The sequence below is a fragment of the Equus quagga genome, chromosome 3 (assembly GCF_021613505.1).
Source record: "Equus quagga isolate Etosha38 chromosome 3, UCLA_HA_Equagga_1.0, whole genome shotgun sequence".
Classification (NCBI taxonomy): domain Eukaryota; kingdom Metazoa; phylum Chordata; class Mammalia; order Perissodactyla; family Equidae; genus Equus; species Equus quagga.
In genome coordinates, this window is record NC_060269.1 from 152978676 (window position 1) to 152992277 (window position 13602).

Here is a 13602-nt window from a genome sequence, read left to right on the forward strand (position 1 = left end):
GGACACGTGCAGGGTAGAAGAGGACCAGAGATGACAGGAGATGGTGCGGACACGTGCAGGGTAGAAGAGGACCAGAGATGACAGGAGATGGTGCAGACACGTGCAGCGGTGGAAGAGGTGCATCAGAAGCCCCCACATGAAGACAGTGGTTACCACGGGAGAGGAGAGAAGGTATTAGGATTAGGGTGAATTCAATGAGAGTCAGATCTATCTGTAAGCTTTATTTTCATTCTTAAAAACATGAAGAAGAAGAGAAAAACTAAAATCATTACCTCAAGATCATCAAGGGAGCGAGTGATACTAAATCTCTTGGATCTTCCAAACGATCTCCGAGCAGAGGTGCGTTGAGAAGTCTGAGTGAGTCCAATTCCCCGCCCAAATTTCGAGCCCTAAACACAAAGAAAAAATATATCAAGTTAAGTTCTTGAGAAGAGATGCTTAGATTTGCCTGATGTGCTACGTTGGAGAGAACAGAGGGGCATTGTGGGACAGAGAAAATGCTAGACTTAGGTCATCTCAGGGTAAACTTCACGTTATGTATGGTACCACAATTTTTAAAAAGGCAAAATTTAAAAAAAAAAAAAAACAGTCATCCAGGGATCTCCAAGTATTTGCTCTGCCACTTACAACTGTGAGCCCCCAGAACGACCCCTAGTCTCAAAATCCATTATCAGGAAACAGGATTATAACAGCTGACCTCCAAAGGCTGTTACAAAGAGCAAGTGAAACAGTATGAAGGTTTGGGAAGCATCAATTGTGGGATAATGGTGATAACTATTAATATAAAGGCTAGTTTTCAGCAAGTTTGTGTGTTTCCATAATTTTATAAGCATTTTGGGAAACTGAATCGCTAGATATTCAGCTGGTGTCTGAAGACCAAACCAACTCAGGTGCATAAAATAACTGGCCATTAAAACATCTTGTTCTTTCTCCAGGAAATGGCCAGAATTAATTCACTGTTACTATGCTAGACACTTCTCCAAATGTGATCTTGGTTCTAACAAATAAGTGATCACATCTTTAAGATAAAAAGCATCATAGCGGGGCCGACCCCATGCCCGAGTGGTTAGGTTCGTGTGCTCCGCTTTGGTGGTCCAGGGTTTCGCCAGTTTGGATCCTGGGCGCAGACCTAGCACTGCTCATCAGGCCATGCTGAGATGGCGTCCCACATGCCACAACTAGAAGAACCTACAACTAGAACATACAACTATGTACCGGGAGGCTTGGAGGAGAAGAAAAAGAAGAAAAATAATAAGATTGGCAACAGATGTCAGCTCAGGTGCCAATCTTTAAAAAAAAAAATAATTTTAAAGAAAGGAATGTATTTAAAACAACAAAAAAAAGCATCACAGGGGCCAGCCCGGTGGCATAGTGGTTAAGTTCACGCACTCTGCTTCCATGGCCCTGGGTTCACAGGTTCGGATCCCGGGCACACACAGCACCGCTCATCAAGCCACACCATGGTGGCAATCCACATAAAATAGAAGATAGGCACAGATGTTAGCTCAGTGACAATCTTCGTCACAAAATAAATAAAAATAAAAAGCATCACAGCTGAAAATCTCTGATTTCCTGGTACTTGAAATCCTAAGAGACCAATTTCAGCCATAGAGGAAGTTAAGGTGTTTTCTAAAGGCTGTGGGGCTCTCAGACTCTCTGCTCTGCACAGCATGAGAATCATCTGGGCATCTTACAGCAAGAGAAAACCATGCAGCACTTCCTTGTAAAGCTCTGCGGGCTATGTCCCTTTCTCTCTCCCTGTTGAACTCATCCAGTAAAATCCAACTCTCTTCCTACTGACCGACCGGCCGACGCACCTGTGCCCAGGCCACTCAGTCAGCTCACTGCCCACCGGAAGAACACACCCCTGGGGCTGCTCTCACTGACATTTCTGACACCCACTCAAGTGGCCCTCAGCACTGCAACTGTCTTCCTCTCACTCATCCCCCTCTGCTAGACTGTTTCACCGCCTTCTCCCTCCTGCCCCCTTCTCAGGCTCTCCCTGTCCTGCCCTCCACTGAACCTGCTCCCACCAGTGGCCTCCAATGGGACAGTCATCCTCACCCGCTGACCACGTCCTCCTCCTCTTTCCCCTCCCTGGCCCCTCTGGCACCCACTAGCTGCTCCCATCACTCACACCCAAAACCCCACACATCTCACCTCTGCCCCAAAACCACTCTGACCTGAACCAGGGCAACAAGAACAATACTTTTAATCCCTCAAATTTTAAGAAGCAGTGTAGATGCCAGTAGTGACCAGCTTCACTCCGTATGCTCCATATTGTCCCAGGGCTCTCACCAAGTGTTTTCTGAGCAACAACTATGTGCACGGTACCACAGGGCACCTCAGAGAAGCAAGCAGAAGACAGGTTTTCAGACTCAGGAACTCACGATCTACTGGTCCTCCCGAGAGGCTCCCTGAAGATGGCAAGAGGGGGCTGCAAGCTATCTGAACACTTCTGAACTAGAAGCAGCTGGAGCAGCCCTGGAGGCTGTGCTGTAGACGACAAGCACAATGGGGTGCATGGCGGGTCTGGGAGGGCCACTCAGGAACGAGCCAATGAAAAACAGGCCGGCTCCTGGGGAGATGAGGAGACCAAGCTGACAAGAACAGAGGTCAAGCTGCAGAGCAGCGATGGGGTAGTCAGAGTAGGGCCATGCTGCAGACATTACTGGTAGTGATATTTTAGAAAAGTCACCCGAAATATAGCATGCAAGCTGGAGTGGATGGGGCAACCTGTCAGAAGTCAAGAGTAGAAAGATCCTGAACTAAGGAGCAGCAGCAGAAATAGTAAAACCATGGAAAGAAAGGAAGTGTGGGAGATAGAGAGGGAGAGAGAGAGAGCGAGCGAGGCTGATTTAGGGAGAGAAGAAATGGAGGGCCTGATGAAGAAAGCAGCAGAGACGAACAGAGAGTTCCTCGTCTCAGATGGTATCATCACCAACAGCAAGGAGTCCTTGGGAATAATAATACAAATCCCACGTGCGTTCCTCAAACTCGAATATCCCGACAAGGGTTCAAAAGAGAAGCTGGTTATAAGAAGCAAACACGTTTCTCTGTCTTCCGTGTCTACGACCAGTGGCAGCTGTGCCACAAAGCCTGCCTGCCAGCGGTGCCCAGACTGGTGGGGGAAGACAGTAGCTAACCCACAAGGATGACACAAAGCTTTCTGGGAGCACACAGAGGGTGACACTGGTGCGGCACCCGGGGGAACCCAGCACAGACACCCCCCAAGAAGGCTGCATGTGAGCTGGACTTAAAGGCAGGCAGAGGGGGTCACCAAGGATGCAGTAAGGATAACTTACCTGGGCCAGAACCAGGGCAAGGAGGCTTGAAGGCCGTCACCCCGAAAGTGACAACGGACCACAGAGGATGCCAGCAGGAGAGCCGTATGGAGGCAAAGCCACAGGAGGCTGCATCAGAGCCCTCTCAAATGCGCCCATGCTCGTGTCCAGCTGGGAATTCCCTCTAAGCAGTCAAACTGCACAGGAAGAACTGCTTGTCCCCAGGAGGGATGGGTGACCTGTGCACACTGGCTCTCTGGGGTTGAGAAAACACCTGATTACAACTCCCGCCTGTCTCTGGGAGCTCAGCTGCTGGTCTCAGGGGACACTGCTTCCTACCTTCCGCTAATCAGCCTCTGAGACACTCCTAGAGGTTGGGCCTCGTGGTTCCAATTCAGACACAGATGTGTCCCAACAGCATGCTTCTACTCCTGGTGACAGGCACCTCAGACCATGCCACAGAAGTTCTCCATGACAGCTGATAAATTGGTAGAAATGGGACATTGCTATAACCTTGCTAGAAGCAGTATGCTCTCTCTTGCATCTGTGCCATTCTCCTGGGTGATCGTCTCTGTCCAGGCCCCCTCTTGCTCCACCCTCTCTGAAGCAGCAGACTCTGCTCACCGTGCCGGTTCCTTGCTAGCAAGTTACCAAATCTGACATATTCTTTTCTTCTGTGAGGAAGACTGGCCCTGAGCTAACCTCTGTTGCCAATCTTCCCCCTTTTGCTTAAGGAAGATTGCTGCTGTGCTAACATCTGTGCCCATCTTCCTCTATTTTATGTGGGATGCCGCCACAGCGTGGCTTGATGAGTAGTGTTAGGTCTGTGCTTGAGATCCAAACCTGCAAACCCCGGGCTACCGAAGCAGAGCATGTAAACTTAACCATTATGCCACCAGGCTGGCCCCACAAGTTACTAAATTTGCTATATTCTTGAGAAAAATTTGTCTAAGAAATTTCTTTTTCAAAAAATCATCCCAAATATAATATGTATCTGGAACCCAGGATCTCTCTCCAGACCCACTGCTCCCCTACCCTCCAACCCCGGCCCCAGGACCCAGCATGTGGTGGCCAGCCTCCTCACTGGTCTTCCTGCTCCCCACTGTGCAGTCTGCTCCCCACACATCTGCCGGGCAGGCCCTAGCTCCAAGCCCTTCAGAAGCTTCTGGCACCATGCTCTGTGCCATGGGCGAGGCCTGACGTGATCTGGTCTCTGTCACCCAGACTCTTCTGGGGCCCCCACCTCACCACCTCCCCTCTTTGGGGCCTGTTCTGCCCTCAACCCAGTGTCACCTCTTTTAAGAGACCTCCTTGAACTCCCCTGTCTAAATAGACTGCCCCGGGTCCTCTCTCCTAGGTTGTGTGCTTTTCCTTCTCATCTCTTAGCACAAACTGAAATGACAAAGCTTCTGCAGCATCTCCCCCAGAAGACTGTCAATCACAGGGGCTAGCGGGGGGCTGGGTTTCTGTTTGCTCCCTTTGAATACCTGCTGCCCGGTGCAAGGCTCAGCCTAGCAGACACAGCACTTGCTGAGAGAATGAATGAGAGTGAAATAATACGGGAACCAAGTACCCCACAATAGGGAGTCCCTCACTAACGGATAGGGATCCGTGCAGCCACCCAGATGCTTCTGCTGCTGCATAAGTAACAATGTGGAAAATGCTTTTTACTACTAAACCAAAGAAGGCTCCAAACATGTTCAAAATGAACCTTCGTACAAATTATATATTTGCTATTCTGTATTTTTACTTTTCTTTGGGTGGGGGAGGTAATGAGCACAAAGCTTTGTGATAAGAAGAGTTTAATTTTTAAAACCCAGGTGGCTATAGAGGAAATTCTGGCTGACAGAGACCTGCTCCAGCACAGTTAGCTCTGGAACTCGTGCCCCATTACAGGCAAAAGAAACGAAGACATTTAACACCTAGTTACACAAGGATGTGTTGTGGGATTTGGAAAGTTAAAGGAGAAGGAGAAATTTAACAAGCAAGCAAACAGAAAAAAATTCCTACAAAGAACTGAATCAACTCAGTGGTGACACTTCACTAACAAGCAGAATCTTTAGCAGTGATCTGTTTGTTTCCCAAATCGAGAGTGCACTGCCCCAGTGTATGAGGAGAAATAAGTTCCGTACTTTAACGAACTGTCACAGGATCACCACTGATCCAGCCCCTTCAGCACCCTTCAGGCGCTAAATAATCCTCCTCTCCAAACAGTACTAAACAGTGATGTCACTGTAAAAATGGCCTAAAACCAGCTCCCTTCTTCCAAATCAACTCCACTTGTGAAACTGCAAACAAACAATTCATCAAGACTGCAAGAAGGCGAGCAGGCAACACCAGGCCACACCACGACGCCTGCGCGGCCCAGCCCGCAGCCACTGTGCCCCAACCCTCCGTGGTGCTGGTGGAGAAAGTGCATCTCACTGCCCCCGAGTCACACACAAGGCCCTGCTCCCAGGCACCGAGAGCACAGCCTGACTGCAGCACTGACTTCGACAGCCACGCCTGAGCCAGCATGTAGCCAGTGTGCTTCCAGGAGAACCAAAGGGCCCCTCCCTACTCCCGGCCCCTGCTTAGGACTTGGGGAAATAACCCACTTGGTTACTGTCGCCTCAAAACATGAGGGGTGGGAGGGCCCCAAGGGATGCCTTCATCCATCACAGGCAAGGCCCAGAGAGGTGCTGAGCTCTCTCAGGCAAACCAGCTGGTAAACAGGGTGAGGGCAGAACCCGGGTTGGCTGACCCCCACCCACCACCAAGGGTGCCAAACTGCCTTGACTACTCTCAGTGCCAACACTGAACCATCCTCCAGGCCACCGGCTCAGAGAGAGGACTCTGGTCAGCATAGCCAGTCTGCCCGCCTCAATCTACAGATGAGAACCCAGAAGCCACTGAAGGACATGCTCAGGTCACACAGCTGAAGGCAGCCTGGGCAAAACCAGATCTCGTTTTACTACTCTGTGATTTCTCAGTTACAATTAGGACTAGAAGCTCCTAACCTAAAGTGTCTAAACAATAGACCAGAAGCACCAGTAGGGCAAGGACTATGGTTGTCCTGGTCACCACTCTGTCCCACCCCTCCCACAGTGCCTGGTACAGAGAAGTTGCTCAGTAAGCACTTACTGAACAAACAAACTCTAACCAAGGAGACTATCTAGCTTAAAATAGAGACTATATCATTTGAAGGTTTTTCCAAAAAGAGGTAACATAGAGAATTGGAAGAATAAGATTTCCAGCTGACATACTTACCTCTCCCGATGTATCAGTCAGAGTCTACTCAGAAAGCAAAACCACACCAGTTACTTTAACAGAGAGGATTTCATGGAAAGAACTGTCAACAAGGGATCTCAGAATTGAAAAGGTGAAGAGAGACTCTAAGACGTCACTGTGGGAATTGGCTGCGAGGGGGGCTCGGGGCTGAGGGACAACAGGTGAGTAATTGGCTCCACTTATTAAACCCTGTTGCTATGAAACTACATAGCAGGAAGAATTCCAAGCCCAAAATCAAAACAATTTTGGAATCTACAAAATTCCATTTCAAACATAAAACTGGACAAACATAGAGATAACTATGGGAGTAACATGTAAGGAGCTGAAGAAAGGTTTCCTGGTCATTGTGAATGACCTTCTGGAGAAAGGAAGGAGAAAAGTGCATACAGAGACTGTATCCTATTCAAGAAAGAAAAGGATGAATATACAGGAAAGGACATTTAAGTGGAGACAGAAAATTAAGGAAAACATTTGTTTATTCAACAAACATCTAGGGGCCAGTCCAGTGGTGCAGCGGTTAAGTTCTCATGTTCTGCTTCGGCAGCCTGGGGTTCGCCGGTTCAGATCCCGGATGCAGACATGGCACCGCTTGGCAAGCCATGCTGTGGTAGGCGTCCCACATATAAAGCAGAGGAAGATGGGCACGGATGTGAGCTCAGGGCCAGTCTTCCTCAGCAAAAAGAGGAGGATTGGCAGCAAATGTTATCTCAGGGCTAATCTTCCTAAAAAAAAAAAATCTAAGAGCCTACTATGTGCCAGGCAATCAGCTAGGACAAAGCCTTTATAAGGCAGAAACAAAGGATATAATTTCCAAACCAATAAAGGAGGGGTAATAAAGTTGGCAAACTAACCAAAAACAGCCTTGAAAACAAAACAGGCAAACAAAGGCTCTGGGAAAGCAGGAAGGAGAAAGCCTAGAAAAAAACTGATGTATAGAAAGTACACAGTAACATCATGGAACCAAGACTAATATACCAGCAATACCAATAAATATAAATGGACTAAATTTGCCAATTTATTTTACTCTTGAACTGTCAGAATGTCAAATTGGATCAGAAAAAAAAATCCAACTATCTGCCACTTATAATAACAATCTTAGAACATGGAGAAATGGAAAAGCTTAAATTAAAGCATAGAATATGCTGCCTCAGAGAAAGCTTGTATAGCTATATTAACAACAGACAAAACAGACTTCATCCGTAATAGGACTTTTAAAATAAAAGAGTCAATGCATCAAAAAGAGAATAAGGGACGTTTGAGAGGGAGAAAAAGGCGACCATTGATTTTATAACATTATGAGGCTGGTAACCTTCATCACAAAACCAGATAAAGACAATGAAAGAAGGGAAAATTATGATAGCCTCACTCACAAACACAGATTCAAAAATTCTATAAAAATATTAGCAAACCAAATCCATAGGTGTATAAAAAGATAATCATAAGTTAGGTTTATCTCAAGAATGCAAGTGTGGTTTAACATTCAAAAATCTTCAGTGCAATTTGCCACATTAGCACAGTAAAGGAGGAAGCCCATTTAATCATCTCTATGAATGCAAAATAACCAAAAAAAGAAAAGCTAAAATTTAACACCCATTCATGGTGACAAGTATGAACAAATATGAATAGCAGTAACCTTAGCAAGACAGCTGGATATAAAAGCAGCAAATCTATTATATTTTTATATATCACAAAGTTAGCATTACGATATTTAAATGGGTACTATTTATAAAAGTAACAAAATATATAAGGTACCTAGGAATAAATTTAACTAAAGAATCTAAGAATAAATCTAATTAAAGATGTTTATGAAGGTAGTTATAAAATATTACTGAAAGAAAATAAAGAAAACCTAAATAAATGTAGAGCGATACCATTTTCATGGATAAGAGGGCTCAACATCCTAAAGATGTCAATTCTCCCAAACTGGTCTACAGATTAAAATACAATTGCAATAAGACTGTCAATAGCATCTCTGGAGAATTTGTAAACTGACTGTGAAGTTTATATAGGAGCAAGGCTAAAGCATAGTTAAGATAAGGCACACAGATTTGGCGTTATCTGATAGAAAGACTTATTATGAAGCTACAATTTTAAAAAGCAAAGTATTTTTTGGAGTCTTGACAGTGGAAAAGAATAGAGGACTGAGAAACAGACCCACATATACGTTGAGCACATGATGTGTGGAGAGGACTCGGCTGAGCCACTGGAGAGGGTGAATGCAGCACTCCGACAACTGGTCGTCCACGGAGAGAAAAAACTTCACTTGCCACCCACCTTATTCCATTCATAAAAATCAACTCCAAAAAATTTTTAGGAAAAAAAAGAATCTTTCTGACCTCAGGATAGTAACGAATGTGTTACATCAAAACTTCAAACCACGAGAGAAAAGATTGACAAGTTGGATGACATTAAAGTCAAGAACTTCGTTCATCAAGACACCATAAAGCAAGCGAAAAAAACAAACCACAAAGTGGGAAGACACCATGCGCAATACATAGAATCAGCAAAGGATTAAGAGCCAGTACCTATAACTCCTACAAATCAAAGAGAAAAAGACAACCCAACAGAAAAATGGGCATAAGGTTTGAGTTGGTCCCTCAACAAAAAGGAAACCAGAATCTTTATGATCAAGGAAATTCAAATTAAAGGCACAGTGAGACACCATTTTGCAACTACTAGATTGGCAAAAAATTAAGAAGTCTGACGATGGCAAGTTTTGATGAGGATATGAAGCAATCTGAGCTCTTACACTAGCTAGTGTGGGACTGTGGGGAAAATAGCATGTTTCTGCACAGTTAGGGCATTCAGAGCAAATTTTACTGAGACTTGGGACCTGGTCTCCAGGTCTTGAGACTTGGCAGTTAAATGATGAGGGGATAGACAGTGCAAATGTCAGGAGACTGATCTCCCACGGGCATGTTCTCACATTTCAGACAGGTGAGACCTGGAACGTCTCCTGGGAGAAGTTCGTCTTACATTCCTCCTGGAGATGTTTGCCTACATTGCAAAGGGTAAGAGGAAAAACCCAAGATTCTCCCCACTGTCTTGAAGGAGAATTTCCTTAAAGAACAAAGATTTTTCACCCCGTCTCAAGAGAGGAAGGAGACAGCGTGTGTATAAGCTCCCAGATTCCTGTTTTTGGGGTTCCTTGCCTACGATACAACACCAGTATGTGTAGGGTGACACCGGATATGGCTCTCGTTGCACCCAGGGGTAAGCAGAGGCTCGGGGGAACCAGCGTGGTTAGTAAAAGCCAGTAATTAAATCTGGCCCTGCTCCAGAAACCTGGCATCTACTGTCAACATGAACAAATGTAGATACTGAAAACCTAACACCCAGCCGTTACCTGCAAAAATGAATACTGCTACAGACTAGCCATTCCACTCTTTGGATAGACCCCAAGAGATTCCTTCATATACACACCTGGAGACATGTGCAAGAATGTTCACAATAGCATTATCATCATTTCTTTAATGGCTCTGTGTGTGCGTGTGTGTGTAGTGGTATATTCACACAATGGTTAACACATTTTAACCACACACAGTTAAAATGAACAAACTACAGCTATAGATAATATCTTGGACAAATCTTTGAAATGATAATGAATGATTAAAAAACAAGCTGCAGAAGACTGTTATGAAGCTATTTTTATAAAGCTGAAGCAGCAGCAAAACTAATCAATATATTGTTATGGGATTCAAACACTTCTGATTCCAGCAGGAACATGGTGGTCACTTAGCTCTGAATATTCTCACTTTTCCTGGAAACCACACAAAACAAAAGGAGAACAATAAGTGGTGGTACGCCTTGTGACTCTGCTCCCATTTCCTCCACCTCAGAGTCGCCCCTCTCCATCTTACCGACCCCGTCCAGCTTCCCCGGGAAGCCCTGCCCTGTCTAGTCGAGGTGGGCCAAGTGCTTCTCCCCTCTGCTCCCAGCCCCGCGACCAGCCTTGACCGCAGCATTCCCACGCAGTGCCGAGCCCCCAGAGAGGCCAGCGCACGCTGTGGAAAGGCGCTCCCTGCGCGGAGCAAGCGCTGTGGAGACGGAGACCGAGCGGTTGCAGGAAGCACCAGGACCCCGCGCCAGCGCGGACCCGAGGGCGCTCCTCTCACCACAGCCGGGCTGCACGGACCAGGTGGCGCTCCACGCCCGCTGCTGCTATGGTCTGCGCCCCTGCCTCTGGATTTGGGGCAGAGAGGGACGCCATGTCACCCACTGGCACCGTTTACACAGGATAATGATTAGAGCTGCTCTTTTCAGAGAGATTTCAATCATGAGGGCTTAGCTGTGGCCTTTTTAGTATTCTCCAGATTGTTTTTACGATCTATTTTACAACTTCCTTTCATTGTACTAGGAAAACTGCACAAGATCTGTTTGCTGCATCCAGTACTGCCCTGGCCTGATAGCTGACGCGCCATCATTAGCTACGCCACAGAAACTCAGCTTAGAGCTTCCAATGCCATGCCTCACTTCATTCTTATTAAAAGAATTAAGAAAAATAATTATTTTTTCTTCGAAGGAATTATTTTTAGTAGGCAAAATAACTTCATATTCTTTTAATAAAAAATCAGAAGAACACAAGATGACATTAAAATGTCCTGGACCCTTCCCAGTTTTCACTTACTATGCCTGAGGTAACTACTACTATCAGTTTGGGGTGCTTCCTTTGAATTTTTTCTATCTATAAACATATGTTTATTTGAAATGTATAAGTTTATTTGAGAGGAGTTGAAATTTTTTACACAAAAACCAGATAATATTAAATGTGTGTATTTTTGTGACCTGCACGTGCCTTAGGGAGCTTTCTGTATTGGTAACACCCAGACCCACCACTGCGGCAGAGAGCGCGTAACCACTCTCGACCTTCTGACGCCATGATGGGCATCTGAGCCGGACACACGCCGGGCAGCTACAGGCCAGGCGCCCCAGCCTCCCTGCAGCAGGCTGCAGCCACGAGACCAGGCCTGACCAATGAGGCAGAGCAGACACGACGTGCACAACTGGCCCTGTGACCCCACACCTCCTTTCTGTCTTCTGGCTGGCTGGATGTGGACGTGAAGCTATTTTGGATCTGCAGAGCAGCCAGCTTCAAGTTCAGGTGGAGGCCACACACGGAGGATGGCAATAACCCAGCACAAGGAACCTGGGTCCTGAGGAAGGGCCGCCACGCTAGCCCCGGACGGCCTACCGAGCCTTCCCGTGAGGGACAGCGTCCCTTACGCTGTGTGGCCACTGCTCGTGTCCGCCTGCTACAGCGCTGAAACTCATAGTACTTGTAAGTGAGTGCACGCATTTCCAAAGTACGGAAATACCACATTTTACTTTACTCCATTGTCAGTATTTTTATTCAATCAAGAAGATATTTATAAGTGCCTACTAATGCTGCCAGTTTAGAAATGACTCCTCCTGAAAGTCCATCCCTCTGCACGCAGGTGAGTGTCTCCAGGGGCAGCAGTCCTCAGACACTGCGGTCTCAGGATGCCTGTATACTCTTTTTATTTTCATGGGTTTCATCTATTGATAGTTTCCATATTAAAAATTAAACTGAGAAATTTTTTTTTTTTGAGGAAGATTAGCCCTGAGCTAACTACTGCCAATCCTCTTCTTTTTCTGAGGAAGACTGGCCCTGAGCTAACATCCGTACCCATCTTCCTCTACTTTATATGTGGGACGCCTACCACAGCATGGCTTTGCCCAGCGGTGCCATGTCTGCACCCAGGATCCGAACCGGCGAACCCCGGGCTGCTGAGAAGCAGAATGTGAGAACTTAACCACTGCGCCACTGGGCCGGCCCCTAAACTGAGAAATTTTTAAATATTTAATTCATTTGAAAATAATAATAAATCCTTTACATGCTATCATAAATAATATATTTTCATTTTAAAAATTTCCAAAATCCATCATATGCAAAGTTTACAAACATGGATTTTGCTACTTAACCAGATATTTTAATTAATATTATTCTTAGAGTATCAATTTTCAAAGAAGCAGAATTAAATATCCTCAATTCAAATTAAACATAACTCGATCATTTTTGATGATATAGACAGCATTTCGAAATCTTGAATTTTCTTCCTTTCACACCAATCCCTTTTGTTAGTCATAGACTTTAAATTTTATCTCCGTTAGTACCAACTTCTACTTCAACTGGCCGTAGACATTAAGCTGAAAGAAAAGCAAAGTAAACAAAATGGAAGATCACCCGTTAGTAAACCTTACTCAACTCTGTTCAACAATTTCATACACTCGGTCAAGTCTACAAGTGCTCGGCACCAACTCCCAGCCCCAACCTTCCTTCCTCCCCACGCGAGGACGTGTTGCTGCGGTAGGGTCAGCTTCTCGAGCATCACCTGGGTCAGCGTATCATGGGGAGGGCTCTGGATATCACCAGGAAGAGGTCCAAATGCCGAGCACTCATCTCCGTGTACCTCCCACTGCACTAGCATAATAAAAGAGCCTGAGGCAGAGGTGCCTCCCCGAGTGGGCAGAGTGGGAAAAGTGCACCTTCTCTTTGACTGGTTTCCCTCGGGGCTCCCACAGCAGTAAGGGGTTACAGAAAGCCGAAATCTGGATTGAGCTAAAGGACCAAGAAGGTAGTGACAAAAGCACTGGGAAAGGAGAGTAATGAAAAGATGAATCTGGTGACTATCTGGACACAGAACTGAGAGGACTTAGAGACCAACTGGTGACAGTGCAGTGACATATTTCTTCTAATAGCTGGCTTTCTTTTGCGCATACAGAAATAAGAAAGGCTGTGTGCCAGTACTTTAAAAGGTAAGATTTACTATAGAGTTAGCGAGTCTAACATGGAAGCAATCAGCAACGTGTAAGGAGGCCACCAGAATCCATCCTAGGACTGAGAGAGGGTGCCGAGGGAAGAATAGCCCCAGAAGGGGCCCTCCCCAGGCCTGGGATCAGCTGTGCTTGCAGCCCACTGAGAGGAGGAGCTCACAAGGTTGTCCAGGCCAGAGCTGCCCCATGGTCACAGGAAACACCCCTCATGGGCACAGGTGACCAAGGCTGGCTTAAGGAAAAGCTGGGGAAT

General features: G+C 46.1%; 1 protein-coding gene across 3 annotated transcripts in view; it reads right to left on the bottom strand.

Annotated features, from left to right (window-relative positions):
* Positions 1 to 13602, bottom strand: part of RGS12 (regulator of G protein signaling 12) — a 132100-nt gene that overhangs the window by 78910 nt on the left and 39588 nt on the right. For all 3 annotated transcript variants that reach the window (XM_046656474.1, XM_046656477.1, XM_046656475.1), the window contains one exon: positions 273 to 389. In XM_046656474.1, the coding sequence (XP_046512430.1) occupies positions 273 to 389 (117 nt within the window). The remainder of the gene's footprint in view (positions 1 to 272; positions 390 to 13602) is intronic.